General features: G+C 42.0%; 1 protein-coding gene across 4 annotated transcripts in view; it reads left to right on the top strand.

The window, feature by feature from the left end:
• The window catches only part of PIWIL1 (piwi like RNA-mediated gene silencing 1), a 65,439-nt gene that overhangs the window by 30,564 nt on the left and 16,996 nt on the right, over positions 1 to 17,879 (top strand). For 3 of the 4 annotated variants that reach the window (XM_017867549.1, XM_017867550.1, XM_017867551.1), the window contains exons 20-21: positions 3,585 to 3,732; positions 3,891 to 4,740. In XM_017867549.1, coding sequence (XP_017723038.1) covers positions 3,585 to 3,732; positions 3,891 to 4,007 — 265 coding nt within the window. In that variant the 3' untranslated portion in view covers positions 4,008 to 4,740. Of the gene's footprint in view, positions 1 to 3,584; positions 3,733 to 3,890; positions 4,741 to 17,879 lie in introns of those variants that run through there. The other variant, XM_017867552.1, reaches the window with a different exon arrangement.

Genomic DNA, 17,879 nt, shown 5'->3' on the forward strand with positions numbered 1-17,879 from the left:
ACATATATGGAGATTAAGAATTGCTTCTGTAGATTGCTTTTGTATTTTTTACATACATAACCTATCCACAGATTGTTTTCTAGTAAAAAATGTTTAGATTTGTAATACACTTAGTTTTCTACAGGTCAAGAAGTTTTATCTGAGACAGAGGTGCTTATGAGAAAAGTGGCTTCTGAGCCGAGCTGCTGTGTGCAGCCAGGAGCCACACTCACTGACCGTGAGAAAAGCAGAATGCCAGCCGGAGCTTACAGTGGGCACTGGCGGGCACCAGGAAATGGCCTTAGTAGCACAGGAGGAGGATTCAGTGGTAAAGTCAGGAAACTTGGCCCTCTTTTTTTGGGACAGAGTCGCTGTGTTCCCCAGGTTGGAGTGCAGTGGCACAATCTCAGCTCACTGCAACCTCTACCTTCTGGGTTCAAGGAATTCTCATGCCTTAGTCTCCTGAATAGCCGGGATTACAGGCATGCACCACCATGCTGAACTAATTTTTGTATTTTTAGTAGAGACGAGGTTTCACCATGATGGCTAGGCTGGTCTCAAACTCCTGGCCTCAAGTGATCCACTGGCCTCAGCCTCCTAAAGTGCTGGGATTACAGGCATGAGCCACCGTGCCCAGCCAAAACTTGTTCCATTTTTAGTGAGTTCCTCAAAAACCCTTTTGTGGGAGGTGTTGTTAATGCAGTGGGCACGTTCGTGATGGCAACCCATCAGTCATTCTAAGTTAACTCTCTCCTCAGGAGAGCGAACCGTTGGGAGGGCTTCTGTTTTTATACGTAGGTGCTTTGGAACCTTTGTGAGGAAGGCGACTTTAACAGAATAAAGTCTCGGCCTGTATGCAAAGTTGACATGGGGAATGCTTTTCCTGTGTGAACCTTGGGTGAATGAGGCAAAATTATAGTGACTTTAGGTGGAAAAGGATAATAGCATACAGAGTTTAGTCTTACCTAGTCTGCTGTGTTATCTGACAGTGGAGAGAAATTTTTACTGTGAAATACATTATCTTGGATTTCTGTCTTTTTCTCAGACAGATGTTACGGCATTGGCTCAGAAGGATTCTAACCTATTGGGAAAAAATTGGCTAGAAAGACAAAACAAGGCTAAGATATTAACATAGCAAATTCATTTCTGCAGGATTCTCTTTCACCATTCAAAATGACCCCCGATGCTTTCCAACATTACTACTACTCTGAATGCCAAAGCCCAGATGTGACATTGGCCTGAAGACAGTAACTACCTTAAACAAATTGGGTAAAATCCCAGTTGAATTATGAAGTATAAAAAAAGTCATGAGTTTTCACTAGATATTATTAAAATGTAGCAACTGCTGATGCAATTTGGACACCTGGAGAAGCCCACTCTTTGTTTTGTTTTTAGTTTCATTTTAAGTTCCGAGACATGTGCAGGACGTGCAGGTTTGTTACAGAGGTAACCTTGACGTGTGCCATGGTGGTTTACCGCACTTATCAACCCGTCACCTAGGTGTTAAGTCCCACATGCATTAGCTGTTTATCCTGATGCTCTTCCTCCCCCTGGTCCCCCAGCAGGCCCCTGTGTGTGTCATTCCCGTCCACGCTCGTGTGTGCTCACTGTTCAACTTCTGCTTATAAGTGAGAACACGTGGTGTTAGGTGTTCTGTTCCCGCGTTAGTTTCCTGAGGATAATGGCTTCCAGCTTCATCCATGTCCCTGAAAAGAGCATGATCTATTCCTTTGTATGGCTACATAGTATTCCATGGTGTATATATACCACATTTTCTTCATCCGGTCTCTCATTAATGGGCATTTGAGTTGATTCCATGTCTTTGCTATTGTGAATAGTGCTGTATAAACATACATGTGCATGTATCTTTATAACAGAATTATTTATATTTCTTTGGGTATATACCCAGCGATGGAATTGCTGGGTCAAATGGTATTTCTGGTTCTAGATCTTTGAGGAATTGCTACACTGTCTTCCACAATGGTTGAACTAATTTACATTCCCACCAACAGTGTAAAAGCATTCCTATTTGTCCTCTGCCTTGCCATCTGTTGTTTCTTGACTTTAATAATCATCATTCTGACTGGTGTGAGATATCTCATTGTGGTTTTGATTTGCATTTCTCTAATAATCAGTGATGTTGAGCTTTTTTGTGTATGTTTCTTGGACACATAAATTTCTTCTTTTGAGAAATGTCTGTTCTTGCCCTTTGCCCACTTTGTAATGTTTCTTTTTTTTTCTTGTAAATTTGCTTAAGTTCCTTGTAGATTCTAGATATTAGACTTTCGTCAGATGGGTAGATTGCGAAAATTTTCTCCCATTCTGTCGGTTGTCTGTTCACTCTGATGATAGTTTCTTTTGCTGTGCAGACACTCTTTAATTAGATCCCATTTGTCGATTTCTGCTTTTGTCGCCACTGAGAAGCCCTCTCTTAATGAGCCCCAAAGTCATCTCTAATCACCAGCACTGCAAATGGTTTGTGCCTAAGCCGGGAAGCCAGGCTTGGATTCCAGCCCTGGCGCGATTTCTCTGTTCTTTCTGAACAAGTCGTTTAACATTTCTTAACTCCTCATTCTTTGAAAAAGTAGCTGTACAGTCTGTTGTAGATCTGTTCTGCTTTCCTAATTTTACTAGTTTCGATGGGCATAATAAATTGCAGGGTTAATTTCCTTAAATCTTTATTGGGTCAAATTACAATATCTCTGGATTGATATTTTATTGGTACCAAGAAAAAAAAATCTAATGTGTATTCCTTCATCTTTGTACTACAGGCGGCTCTCTATATCTGTAGGTCCTGCCACCATGGATTCAAAATTATTTGGAAAAAAGTCTGTACATGCTCAGTATTCCTTAAACAGTACAGTAAAACAACTATTTACATATCATTTGCATTGTATTAGGAATTATAATGTAAAGATGATACTTTCAAGTATATGGGAGGTTATAGAAAGACAACATCATTTTATGTTAGGGACCTGGGCATCCGAGGATTTGGGTATCCTCAGGAGGTCCTGGAACCGATTCCCAAAGGATGGCTATGCTTAGTTTTTGTTCTTCCATTTGGTCCTATACTAGTTTATATTCTTTCATGTTCCATTCCTCTTAAAGATTTGCATTAAATTCCTGGGGATTAAAATGAATTATATTTTTGTTCAGTAACAATGGGAACAGCAAGAGGGGACAAGGTTCCGTGGTAAAAGCATGTCCCTGAAGCTCGACTGACTCACTGCCCCACAGGTTGTGCTTCTGGAGTCTGAAGGCTCAGTCACATGGTTTGGGGGTGGGGGTGGAAAACAGGAACTAGCCAAGTATGCCATAGTTGTTACCACCCATATCAAAAGCTTGGTTCTGCTGGGAGGCATCATGACAGATATTTAAAATCAAAATCATAATCCTTATGATAAACATCATTCACACATAAGCAGTCCCAAATGGTTCATGAATAACACGCTCCTGGACTTCAAGGAAGCATGTTACAGCGTGAGAAGAGATGAGGTTACTGTGGTAACTTACAGTGAAGAGTAGTACAGAGCTTTTCACTGTCAGAAACTGGAATCATCCTAGTTTTAGTTTTCAATACATCCATGTGTTTTCTGTAATTCCAGGTATGATTTTTTTATCGTGAGCCAGGCTGTGAGAAGTGGCAGTGTTTCTCCCACACATTACAACGTCATCTATGACAACAGCGGCCTGAAGCCGGACCACATACAGCGGTTGACTTACAAGCTGTGTCATATCTATTATAACTGGCCAGTAAGTGTTTCTACTTGTTGATGTTTAGCGAATAAAGGAGATTCACTTTTCAAAATGAAATAGCTGTGGTTTAAAAGACTTTTAGGGTTAATACTGAGATTTGCAATTGAAAGAGGCGAAATCTAGAGTAATAGAACCTTTTTTTCCTTCCACTAAAGGGTGTCATTCGTGTTCCTGCTCCTTGCCAGTATGCCCACAAGCTGGCTTTTCTTGTTGGCCAGAGTATTCACAGAGAGCCAAATCTGTCACTGTCAAACCGCCTTTACTACCTCTAACCTGCAGAAGAAGATGCAGCTGCTTTTTCTTTTCGAAATGATAACTTTGGGATTCTTTTAAGCTTTTATTTACTTTTTTTTTAACTGTTGTCTTTCTGGATGAAACTTGGGAAGGGAATTAGGACATCTCGCATTTTATTTCTAGCATTGCTATTCGCTGGCTTCGTTATTTTATAGGTAAAAATTAAGATTTTATATTTTATCTTCTTGTTTGTTTCTTATGTTTTGTGAGGTTTTTTTGTTTATTTTGAAGAAATGTGGATAAGATACTTTGTAATATAAACAGACTCTCTGAGAGTATTTGAAATGTGTTTGGAGATTTACTTAAAAGTACTTTCAGGAGTGAGCTAGTCCTACTTGTAAACCTATATTACTTTATTTTTGAAATACCTATTTTGAATTTAAAGGAGATAAGAGGCATAAAGTAGGATGTTCACTACAGTCATAGGTAGGGTTTCATCTCATATCTTAAAAGATAAAAGGTACTATTACATAATCTATACACAAGATATAGGAGAAAATATGCTTAATTTTTATTTGGCAGGGGGCTAGTTTGTATGAGAGTAAAAAAAAAGATTGGGAATTTTTAAATTGTCCAAAGAAACATTTTAAGACTCTTTAACAAAAAAAGGCCAGTAGTAAATCTCTATATTAACATTACTATTTATTTTGTTTTGGAACTGCAACATGATTCTATTTGTTATAAAATAAAATTGATGTGATTGTCACCTTATTTGAATAACTGTAATTCTTGTTTTTACTGAAAGTATGTGCATTTTCTTTTCATTTATTTTAAAAGTGCATACAGTTCCATTCATAACAGCTCAGTTAACCTGACCAGCACGGTGAAACCCTGTCTCTCCTAAAAATACAGAATTAGCCGGGCGCGGCGCCAGGAGGCTGAGGCAGGAGAATCACTTGAACCTGAGAGGCGGAGCTTGCAGTGAGCCGAGATCACGCCACTGCACTCCAGCCTGGGCAACAGAGTGAGACCCTGTCTCAAAAAAAAAAAGCTCAATTAGTGTCTCTTAGGAACTTTAATGTCAGAGCAAAATTCTTTAAGGAAATGCTGCCACCTCCAATATTTGTAGAGTAAGAATGGGTATCCACAGCTTACAAGGAAGTACAGACTCAGAAGTCTGTGGTGTTGTGAAGTTGGAAATTGTAGCTTTTTATGTCTGCATATTTATAGGAATTCTCAGGAACTTTTGCAAAGAGAAGGCTTAAAATGAACGAATTATTGTAAATCCTGGGCACACTCTAAACATTGCTTGCAGATGTGGTGCGCGTAAGCTTTACTGACGATACGCGAGTCCCTGGAACTGTAATTTCAACGAATGCAGATCACTCAAGTTGTCTTACCTTTGTAGCACACGGTCTCATTCTGGATTTAGCCTCATTAACATATTATGAATGAAAACCATTTTATTTTCCTTTTAGTTCTTAGCGCTCTTAACTGTTGTTAACATTGTTCTGGGCAAGTAGCCCAGGTTCCTTAACCTGTTCGATTTCTAAGCATGAGAAGACAAGAAACACGGGAGAGTGTGACCTTTCAAAAGAATGCCAAAGACAAACATTTCAACGATAGAAGTTGCTTAAGGTTGTCCTAGCATTAAGGAATATAAGGAAGTCTAATTATATGACTGGAAAATATTAATTTAAGGTATTTTATTTATGGATTTTGTGGCTAGTCAGTTACTTAAGTCTTAAAAGCTTATTTTTAGCAGGTCTTAAGCTCTGCCTTAAAGTTAAAAGAATTGAATGTCTTGAGAACCATGAAAAAATGGGTAAATGTGATAATTCTGGAAAAGTTGCAGTTGTCCAAAGACCCCCATTATATCAAGGAAGACTTAGTTGAAAGGGACAGAAAACTGGATGAAGTTATTTCAAGCCAAAAAAGGGGTATTGCTTGACTTTCTCATCATCCTGGGTAACACTTCCCAAATTTGATCATCTATTAGACGTCACCTGGTTTGCGTTGTAATAACACAGACTGGGTTCCAAACCATACCTAGGAATCAGAACCCTCAGGGGAGAGGCCAGGTGAACAATCTATTGAATGAGTCCCAGGCGATTTGCCAGGGACTCTTGGCAAATTCTGGTTGAAAGGGGTCTCCTTAACATCTGTCTTGGTTATGCCTCTGCTGTGGTTCTCATCAGATAGACCTCTAGCATGAGGTGACAGAGTCTAGGTTGATGTCTGAGTCACAGCGAGGACACGGAGCACTGTCGGAATTCGTTGCCGCACTCACAAAGAAGAAAGCAGAGACTCCATGAAATCCCGACTTCTTCTTTCAAATGGGATGTGCGTATCTGAGTGGGACGTCTAAAAGCTGTAGTGTTAAACGCGCTGACCTCAGGCTCTCCCTTCCCCAAGCTTCGTCTGACCAGTCTACCTGGCGGTTCCTGAAGGAACCCCAGGGATTTGGTGGGTGGTTCCCCGAAAGTGCATGCCTGTAGGAAATCTGTCCACTCTTCTCTGGGTATACAGGATTTTTCCCTCAAAACTCAAAAATGTGACACTCACTGAAGCTTTCTATTTAGCAATTTTACACGCATTCCCTAAGTCCTGCAGGAGGTTGACAGTCATCTCCTTAACCTGCTGCTTACACACAGTGAAAGCTCTGGCTCTCTCTTCAGAGTCCAGTAGAAAGTGTTTTCAACAGCAGTTTCATTCTGATACTATGATATGAGTCTTCAGATATTTTGTACATTTTTAAGTAAAAGCTTAATTAAAGTTTGTGTAATTGGTATTGTCATTCGGATACAAGATTTCAAAAGCTAGGTTTAGTTTTCTTTACCTTCGTTATTACTACCCAATGATTTTAAAAATCCATTGTGTACAATAGAGAAACTGTATAATTTTCTAAAGTAGCCAGGAGGGAGTCCCTTCACTTGGAGTAAGATGACTCTTCTCTCTAGGCCACCATTCAAAGGAGGCTCCATGGCCTCTACACTCTGAGTTAAGCTGCCCCTTGAAGCACCCTGTGCTGCCAGAAGTCAAATGGGCACCTAGAGCTCTGTGCTGCTGAGCCCAGCGCTCTGCCCTCGTCCGTCACAGCCTTCCCACTCCCATGCCTGGGAACCCCACGACCGATGGCGTGCCCCACACCTGGGCTCTTCCCACAAGGCCAAAGCTCCAGGTGATCCCTCGTATTTCAGACTCATCTCTGAGGAGCTCCTTGCAGTCTCTTTTTTGACAGCATCCCCTGCTCCCCAGCTTTTCCCGTGTCCTCTGGAGTTCATTCTCAACAGCCTCTTGGGGGCAGTTTCTTTCCATCTCCCTTTCACAAACGTGGCTTTCTCCCGGGACACTCACAGTGCTGCCGTTGTCTCTCCTACACTTCTCATCCTCTCGGCGAGGTCTGGAGGGTGAGGTAGGTGTCCTTGCTCCTCATTGATACTTCCAGACACCCCAGCCCCCGCAAAAAAAGAAACCACTTGGCTTTGAATCTACTTTGACCAGATCGTGTCAGCCGCTCCCTCTCCCTTTGTCACTTTATGCTCCCCAAGCTCAGATTCCTTCTCGCAGATCGAAGCTCCTGGCTTGCTCGTATTGTCCTGTGGTGCTTTTGTTCTAATTCTTGGCTAAAATACACCAGTGAAGTCCAACTTTTTGCCTACTTACCTGTTCCTATGCAAATAAACATGGCTGGAGAAAAGCACGCAACCCTGTGTAACTGTTGTATTTCAATTCATGATCACAATCAGGCGTTTGATGCTGTGAATACGTGTATGTCTAGCCATTGGCTCCACAGCTCTCCGATGTTCTTCATGCCTCGTCTGCTTCCAGCACCACCACCACCTCCATCCTCATTCTCAACTGCTGTCTGTTTCACTACAAATCCAGGCAGGAACCGCGTTCGCTCTGCAGCCTGGTGTTGTGGCGGCACTGTCTGTTCTTGGCCAGAGCAGACCCCACCTGCTTGGGCAGAAGACATTCAGTTTGGGAGGACGTTGTTTTGGAATCTCATCTCTCCTTGTTTCCCTCTTTAGTCTTTTTCTTTTCCTATTCATTCCCAACAGCCTGCAAAACTGGTGTCATTTTTTTATGTTAAAAACTAGAAGCCTTTTGGGCCCCACTGCCCCTTAAATACTGTTGCATTTCTTTCCCTTAAAACTCCTATGTTGTCTGGACTTCTTTCCTCCTCATCTGCTCTTGAATCCGGTGCCAGCTGCTCAATTCTTGGCCATCCTCCAGTCAGACCTGTTGCACACCTGGCATGGTGTCCCCTCTCTCCTGGAAACATCCTCTGCCTGGCTTCCAGGGCACCACGCTGTCTTGGCTCCCCACACCTGACTGTTCCTTCTCAGTCTCTTGCTGGTTCTTCCTGGTCTCCCTAAGGCCTAAACGTGCCTTCAGACTCTGCCAGCATCCCATTTCTTTCTGCTCTTTCTCTGTTGGTGATTTCACTCATGACTCATTTCTATAAAGATGTTTCCCAGACCACATCTCCAGGCCCAACTTCTTCCCTGAACTCCACACTCATATCATCAGCTGTCTCCTAGATGTCTCCCTCTGGGTGTCCAACACAGGGCTGCTCAGACTTCTTGGTCTCAGAACTGCCTGACACTCTTCAATTACTGAGGACACAGAGATTTTATGTGAGTTATATCTGTTGATAATTACCAGATTAAAAATTAAAACATCTAAAAATATACAGGCCCCATTCCATTGTCAGAATGATACTGTCAGCACATGTTGTGTGGCCTCTGGAAAACACCGTGTATGCGTAAGGGAGGGTGAGAGTGCCATCGAAAAGTGACCTCTCAGTATCATAAAAACCATTTTGATTTTGCAGAACTCCAAAAGAGCCTGAGATTTCCAGGGGTCTCCAGATGACATTTGACAACCTCTGGTTGAATTGGTGTCTCATTATGCTCAAAATTAAACTGCGATTTCCTGCAGCCCTGTTCCAGCTCCGTGGATCAGAACTTCATCCTTCCAAATGTTCATTCAGGCCAGAAACCTGGGAGCCATCCTGGAGTCATCTCTGATAGCACACCTCAGGTTCTCAGTAAGGTGTATCAGCTTCATTTCCACAGTATGAGCACCTGTCCACTAATCCTGTCAGCGTCGCCTTCCAAACCCACGTCTCTGCTCTCGCCTTTGCCCTGACTTCGGTCCATTTTCAGCAGAGTAGTCACAGTGATGCAGTCACACATCTGCTTACAGTCCCACTGTGGATCCCCATCTCAGGAACACAGAGTCGTTGCCAGGTTCCCATGTTGTATCATCCTAGCTGCTCACAGGAGACTCCGTTCTCCTCCTGCCTTAGGGCCTCTGCCTGGTTTCCTCTGCCTGCCCTGCTCGGAGCCCCAGTTCCCACGTGTTCCTTTGGGTCTGGGCTGAAATGGCACCAGCACTAGGAAGCCTTCTGTGACCACCCTCTGTAAGCATGCAGCCTAGAGACCTACCCTTCCCCTCTCCTCCCCAGCTTCACTGGTATCATTAGCATAGTGCCTAGCTTACCTTTTCTCTTACCCATCCCCCGCTAGATGCTGAGCCCATGAGGGCCAGGATTCTCGAGTGTTTTGTTCACTTTCGTCTTCCCAGTTTAGATGATCCCCAGTATATGGCAGGTTCTCAAGTAAGTATTGAATGGATAGATGAATAACTAATGCCCACAATTCAGAAAAACTGCCCCTAGTATTTCCTGGGCATATTAAAGTTGAAGGACTCTGCCCCAACAGTGATCCTCACTCCTTGGGTACACATGACAGTCACCAGAGAGCTTTAGCTTTAGCAACCCCTAATGTCAGTGCACACGCGTTCACAGAGGAATCTCAGATGGAAACCTGGGCATGGATGTGTTTAGAAATCTCCCCTGGGATGTAAGTTACACCAGGCAGAGAGGTGGGGCCATCCAGACAGACAAAAAAGCAAGCCGGCTTTCGAGAAACCTGGACTCTAAATCGCAACTTCGGCTGCATCTGAACACCAGACGCTCTGCTGGCAGTGGGTGGTTTTCTTCATGGGTGCCTGGAGGAGTAGGTCCAATCCGTCCTGGCCATGTCCCCACCCATGTGGCATAAGTGCAATGCTAGGGTGTGATTTGGAGGCAGGAAAGGAGCTCTTTGGTGGGGCCCTGCAGCCTCAGCTGTGGCAGGACCTGAGCTGCCTTAGCTCAAGCAGGTACTTTGCCCTTGGTCTGGGGCCTGGGGGCTGCATGTGGCCTAGTGATTTGCTCGCTTTCACCTTCCATCAGAGGCCAATCCTTCCCATGTGGTCCCAGGCCCTGTGAAGTGGAGAGCAGGAGGAGTATATGTACCTTCTCTCTGGACAGTGCAAGAATCTACACTTCGATGCCATTCTCTGTGACCCAACTTACATGCCGTTGCTTTTGATTTAAATCAACTGTAGTGAGGTGTAGTTTATTTACATGAAGTAAATGAATCCAGTGTAATGAGTTTGGACAAATGTCTATACCCCTGGATCTACTACCACCATCAAGCTTTAGAGAATGCCTCTGCCCTTCCTCCCACAAAGGTTCCTTCTTGTCCCTTGGCAAGCAGCCCTTCCCACCTGGACCAGATGCAGCAGTGACCTGCCTCTGCCAGCTCTGGACTCTCACCTGGAGAACCATGTAGCATGCACTCTTGGGTCTGGCTTCTTTGGGTCTGACTGGTGTTTTAAAGCAGAGTGTGTGCATCTGTGTAAGTGGTTTGTTTGCTGGGTGGTATTCGACTGCATGATTAATTCACCATTTGTTTATTCATCATCAGTCGGTGGGTATTTTAATGCTTCCACTCTTTGGCTAGTGTAGTAGACTACCATGAAAAATCCTGTTGAACATTTTGTGTGGGGATGCATGTTTTCATTTCTCTGGCTGATACATAGATGTGGAATTGCTGGATTTATATGGGAAGCGTGTCTGCAACTTCATGAAAAGCTAACAAGCTGTTTTCTAAGAAGCCCTTTTCCCTTTTTCTTTACAATGCATGAGATTTCATTGATCCACCAGTATTCACTAGTATTTGATGTATGTCTTTTTAGCCATCTCGTGGGCATGTAATCTTACCTTATTTTGGTTATTATTTGCATTTCCCTGGTGAGTAATGATACTGAGCATCTTTTTGTTTACATGTTGGCCATTCTTACGTCTTTTATGAAATGTCTGTTCAGATCTCTTGCACATTTTAAAGGTATTTTATCGAGTTGTAAACGTTGTTCATGTCTTCTGGATACAAATCTTTTGTTGTAGATATACACTGAATATTCCTTCCAGTTTCTGGCTTGCTGTTTTGCTTTCTTAAGTATCATTCAAAGAGAAGATGTTTGTACAACTGAATTTGAAAGTCCAGTGATGGGGGAGAACCATCTGGTGAGGACTTAACACTTCCTGCTCTTGGATGTGCTTCACGCATGGTTGAAAATGTAATTGTCAAAAAAGGCTGGCAAAGTTCTTGATTTGTATTTTGACTTGCAGTGTTTACCAAACAATGTTTGGAATGGTGTTTAGAAAAAAGTATCTTCCTTAGCTGTTTAATTTGCTATAGAGTGAGATAGACTTATTTTAATGTAAGTTTGGCAGTTGACTTCATTTGTACCTGGTACCTGTATCTATAAATACTGCCTTTTTTCTTCATTCTTTTAAAATTTATTGACACATAGCAGGCATTCACACATTTGCCAAATAAAGGAATTGTACAAATTTTTTTCTTACTGAAATTCAAACAACATTGAATAAACCAAAGTGCTTCCTTGACAGTTCCTTCAACTCCCTAATCCCAGTTCCCATCCAAGCAGTAACCGTTGTTTGGTTTGGATATATTCTAGCAACCTCCCCGCACCCTGCCCCCCAACTTTTTTTTTACTTTTGTATTTTTACTATTAATTTCAAACTGGAAAAAAAAAACAAGACCAGCATCATGAACCTGGTTTCATCCTGCCTAGAAGTAAAGGAGGGGAAATTGCTGAGCCTCTGAATCCAAGAAGACCGTTAAGGTGTCACGGTGGAGGGGAGAGCAAAGAACTCTGTGGACTATCCCTTCTCCTTTGAAAAAAGGGAGTAGGTTGAGGAAGGAGAAACTCTAGATGATTTTACATTTAAGGACGACGCCGTATTAGTCTGACCCATTTGAAGGCATGTTGTTAGCGGATTGCTTATGTCGCGTAGCTTTTTTATACTTGCCCAAATTCCAGCTGCCCTGGGTTATATCTTCCCCAAAAAGTGAAGGAGGCGTGAAGGTAGTTCTCAGGATGAAAGGGCCTTAAGTAACACAGAATCACGCGTTGAGGACCTTCCTTTCTTTCAGTTACGTTACTGTTGATTATGTGCAGGAGAAAGTCTTTCATGTTGGGGTGTCTAGTGCCTCCATTTGCTCATCATCTGATTTTAGCAAAGCCAAACAAAGCAGGCCTTAACTGAGAAGCAAGTCCAGTGAGCCTTCTGGTTTCTTATTCGACTTTATTTTTTAGAGACGCTTTAGGTTCACAGTTGAATTGAGTAGAAGGTAGAGTTCCCATGTGTTCCCCTCGCCCACACAGGCCCAGCCTCCCCCATATCAACATATCCCACCCCCCAGAGTGGTTCCCTTGTTACACTTAATGAACCTGCAGTGACATCATGATTGCCCCAAGTCCACAGTTCACATGAGGGTTCACTCCTGTATCCATCATCACATTTGAGAGAATGCCTCTGCCCTTCCCTTTGTGAATTTTGGATAACAGTCCTTTATTGGACAGTCTGTGGATCTGGACAGATATATAATGTATGTGTCCACCATCGTGGGACGACACAGAGTCCTTTCATGGCCCTAACGCCTCCCTGTGCTGTGCCTCTTCATTTCGCCCTCCCTCCAACCCGTCGTAACCACTCATGTTTTCACTGTCTCCGTAGTTTTGCCTTTTCCAGATGTCATAGATTCAGAATCATATGGTATGTAACTTTCTCAGATTGGCTTCTCTCTCTCAGTCATATGCATTTAAGATTCCTCCGTGTCTTTTTGGCTTGGTGGCTCATTTCTTTTTCGCAGTGACTAATATTCCGTTATTTGAATGTACCAGTTCATGTACCCATTCACCTGTTTGAAGGAGTCATCTTGATTGTTTTGGCAAATATGAATAAAACTGCCATAAACACTTCTCTGTGGGTTCTTGTGTGGACACACCTTTTCAACTCGTTTGTGTAAATGCCAAGCAGTGTGCTTCGTAAGGTAAGAGTATGCTTAGTTTTATAAGAAACTGCCTGTCTTTCAGAATGGCTGTACCATTTTGCATTCCCATCAGTAACCAATGAGAGTTCCTGTTAATTCACATCTTCCCCACTGTTTGCTGTTGTCATTGTTCTGGGTTTTGGCATTCTGATAGGTGTGTAATGGTGTCACATTGTCATTTTACTTTGCAATGCCCTGAGGGCATGTGGTGTGGAGCATCTTTTCCTGTACACACTTGCCATCTGTGTGTCTACTGTGCTAAGGTACCTGTTAAGGTTTTTGGCCCCTTTTTTCATCAGGCTGTTGTCTCATTGTTGAGTTGTAAGAGTTCTTTGCATATGTTAGATAACAGTCCTTTATCAGATAGGTCTCTTGCAAATATATTGAATCCTCTTTTTAAAAAACAGGTTAGGTGGCACTTGGTTATGGGAGCAGTTGAGGGTAGAATGGAGGTGTTTGATGTTTGGGTAAAGTTACTGCCTTTGGAGAATTAAAATGTGTTCGCAGGGCCCACCAGACCCTCCCTGATCTGGATCAACCTATACCTTCAGTGGTCACTTCCCATGTGGACCTTGGGTCCCAACCCTATGAATCCACTTGCAGCTCCTAAGGCGTGTATTGTGCCCCCGAGTCTTCTAGCTGCCTCCCGGGTCTGGTAGGCCTGGACCTGTGAACCGCTGAATTTTCCTCATTGCTGCCTCTGCAGGCTAAATACTTCAACAAAAATTCCCTGACCCTCTTCTTGACCACCATGCTGCTTGGGGGCCTGGGCCACCGTGGTCTGAGCCTGTGCCCACAGCAGTTCCTGGTGTGAGCGCTCTAGAGCCACGTGCGGGCCCCATGGATTTATCATTACAATAACCCCGTTCTCTCCATTTCCAAACTGCCACATTGAAAAGCAAACTAATATTTTGAGTAATAACTTTGTTAGGCTTTTGAGGAATCCTCAGTAAATCAATGATAGAATCAGGTGTCTTCATAATCTCTGTAGTGCTGAGGCTAATGAGCTTCAATGTCTTTCTCTTCTCTCCCCTTATTTCCCCCACCCCGAAGTTCTTACTGTTTAATTGTTGTTATACTGGCCAAAAGCTGGGTTGAATGTTTGCCTTAAATTCTACATAGTTTCAGTCAAAAAATAGTACAGAAAGCCCAGGTTAAGTATGCTTTCATGTTTTAAACCAACTTTAGTAGTACAGTGTTTTGGAAAGCTGAAATAGTAAAAAAGTTTGCACGTAGTTGGTTAGGTTAAATATTTGTTTAAATGCATTTTAGGAACTTTATTTCTCAAGTTAGGTGTAAACAAAATTCTTTCCATGATTACTCAACAAGATAGATTGCAAACTTTATCAGTTCCAGACTGTGCAAGTTTTATATATCAAGGCTTTACTGTTGTCCAGTGTGAAAAATTCTTAATTGAATTAACCCATAGTAAATCTTCCAGTTTTTACTGAATTGGAGATGCATAAATAGATTTGCATTTCTCTTGTACAAATTGAGTTCCACCAGGAGCATACGCCCAGGGTGAGGTGATCTCATGAGGGACAAGTTAATTTGACCAGGGCTTGCAGATAGTAGCTGGCCTAGAATACAAATTGAGGAGACGTGTTCCCTGTGAGAATCGGAGGCAACTTTACTCCTGAGACAAGGAATCGGGGTCAGTGACTAGGAGTTCTACCAGCAAACCCGAGCCCCCGCTTGGATTTCCTAGGGATCGAAAAGCTGCATCTTTGTGGTGGAACTTGAAGTGCTCTGATCTGCCAAGGTAAAATGTTTCTGACTTTCCTCTAATACCATGATGGGGCTTCTTGCAGTCAGGATCTTGTCTAGATTTCCTAGTGGGTAGCACAGCCCAAAGAGTACATGAGCCTCAGTGGCTCCCCACCTCCCACCCCAGACTGGGATGCTCGTTAAATGCACGTACCCAAGACAAAAAATGCAGAGGCGCCAAGTACTAAATAGACCAGCCCCTGACTGGTTCTTAGAAACCTATTGTGTGGTTTTCGAATTTCACATACTTTTTGTTAAAGCATTTAGCATGTGGTAGGGTATGTTTGCTTTAACATGTGCCTACTACAGAAGTTATGTTTCACTGGAGAAATTTCTGGAAATACAAATGCAAAATAAAACACAAATCTCTATCATTCTGCAGAAACAGCATTCTTTTGACCCCTGTTGTTTTATTCTATAGGTGTATATTTTTGTGTTTACAGAAATTTGATCATACTGTTTTATAACTTGCTGTTTCATATGAAATTATCATGAACATCTTTCATGTCATGAAATGTCTCTCCTTTTAATGAGTGCATAGTCTTCCAAACTACAAATCTTCCGTACTCTATTTAATGTTCGTCCACTGCTAGAAATTTTGGTTGTTCCTGTTTTTTATTTTCCCTTTTATAAATGTCTCTTTGGTGAACATTATTAGACTTACAGTATAATCCCGTTGATACATAAGCGAATGAAGACAGTAACCCTCAAACAGATGTGTGTGGAATGTACATTAACTGCTGTCCTTTCAGCACTTTGTTTTGTTGAAATGGCCATTTCCATTATGTTCAGGAAAACTCATTTGGGGAAGAATAAGCAATAAATTTGTAATTAATGAAATCTGGTTCAGTTTTTCAGTTTGTGCAGGTTTTAAGAGAAGTCAGGCACTAGCCTAGCTTTAACTGATGTCTGCTCCCAGTGAGTTGAGATCATCAGGATTGCTCTGAATACATGCCAGATAAGGACGCTGAGTACCAGCACATAGACTTGCCTTACGGGCATGGACGAATGCTGCTTCAAATGGTATAAAATGATGTTCACCCATAAAGCAACAAGAACAGGTTAATAACATATGTTGAATGGCACCTCTTGACCCATTTGAGGGTCAGGAAGTCGAAAGTCAGGAGCTTTATTGATACCCATACTGAGAGGTTCCTGGCTGCCCAGTGTGTTTCCAGAAGAGCTGCTGGGTTGCGTTGTGGTTTTATACAAGCTTGGCCATGAAAGGACAGATACTGAAACTATCATGTGTTTTTGTCTTTTAAAATAAACCTTGGTCATAGGAAACCAACAGAGCCTTGTTCACCTTTGTCCTCTCATGCCTCCCACCCTATTACCTTCCGAAGAGGAGACCCTAAATAGATGACTTTTTTAAAAAATGAAAAAATGTGACTTTTTTAAAAAATAAAAAATCTGACAGATGTTCATCTTGAAGTTATTCTTTGTTTTATTATCAGTTTCATTTTCCAGTTTTCGTATTTGAAGTAGGGAAAGATATTTTAGAGAGAATTCCCCAAAACAATATACACAACATCTCTTTTTTGGTAAAATTGCTGTGCGTTTTTTCTCCCTCTTCCACGCTCACCCTAATATAGTATTATGATTTTTATACTGTAGGACTTGTTAGTCTTTGCTTTTAATGAACTATTAGTTTTCTTTTCCGTATGTAATGAAGTATGTAGTTAGTTGGCTTGGTGATGAGAAAGAATGTTAATTAATACATTTTCGCCCGCTTTACCAGCTTGTCCACAGTGCTGCAAATTTATTTTCAGAAGCTTTCTTAAAGCTTGTAACTTGATGGAATTTAAAGTGTTTTGTGTAATTCAAAATTGTCTTTTAAAGTACTTTCTTCATTGTTGAAACATTACCATGAGCTACTATTGAAATCATTATTTCATAACATCCTTATGTGGGATTTTTAGACTTTGTTCCAGTTCATTCGCTGTGCTGCTTTCGTTCATTAAATGCCTGATTTTAGTAACTCTTTAAAATAGTTAACTACTTAACTGTGAAACAAAACACCCACTCAAATGTTTTTAACTTAATGTAAGTACTGCTTTAATACATGATGCAGTTTAACCTGTTTTCCTGAAGATGCATATATGTGAATGGCTTGTAGATGTGTCATTGACTGCGAAGTTCTCATGTTCAACACCTCAGGGCAGTGCATGCACATTCAGAGATAAGAACTATTATTTCAAGTTTCTGGATCAGTTTGAGGAGTGTCTTGAGATTTTAAGGCAAAACAGACATGTTTGTTATTTGACACTTGGAATCTGTGTGACTCGGGGCTTTCTTGATACGGTGATGTCCCCAAAATTCAGAAACTGGGTATTGAAGCTGTTGAAAACGTTGACTTCTCCACCCTTCCCTCCAGTTTTAAATTTATGCCTATCAAAAGTCATGCTCTTTTTACCAAGTGACTGAAATGATATTTAAGTTGCAAATCTGGCCTTAAAAACTATCAGTCCTTCACTTCACTTCTCTATCTGAATAGGTAACTGGTTTTCCAATGAAACTTTCTGCAGCTCCTTGCTGGATGTTCCGAATCCCCCTCTGCAGGTCTGTCCAAAGGCCGAGCCCACCGCCGTCAGTACCACACATGCTGTGCTTGGGAATGTTACGGTTTGCTTCAGACCTTCTCTCTGATCCTCTTATTTGGATGCCATGGGAGAAGTTAAGACAGGAATAAGTGGGTCATTCATTTCTTTTTTCCTTTTTCCTTTTAGAAAGGCTCAGATGCTCAGAATTGGAGCTGTCATAATCCTTGTTTTACAAGAGTTTATCATTGACTCCCGTGTATCTTTTATTTTCCTTATTAATAAGGAAATGAAAATAAGGAAAGAATTATCCTTAATAATAGGCCCCCTTGAGCCCATCTCCCAATCCTGGAACTAAACACTGGCAATAGCCATCATTCAGCCACACTACCCCGTCCCGTCTCCA

Source organism: Rhinopithecus bieti, unplaced genomic scaffold (assembly GCF_001698545.2).
Source record: "Rhinopithecus bieti isolate Rb0 unplaced genomic scaffold, ASM169854v2 scaffold_3615, whole genome shotgun sequence".
Classification (NCBI taxonomy): Eukaryota; Metazoa; Chordata; class Mammalia; order Primates; family Cercopithecidae; genus Rhinopithecus; species Rhinopithecus bieti.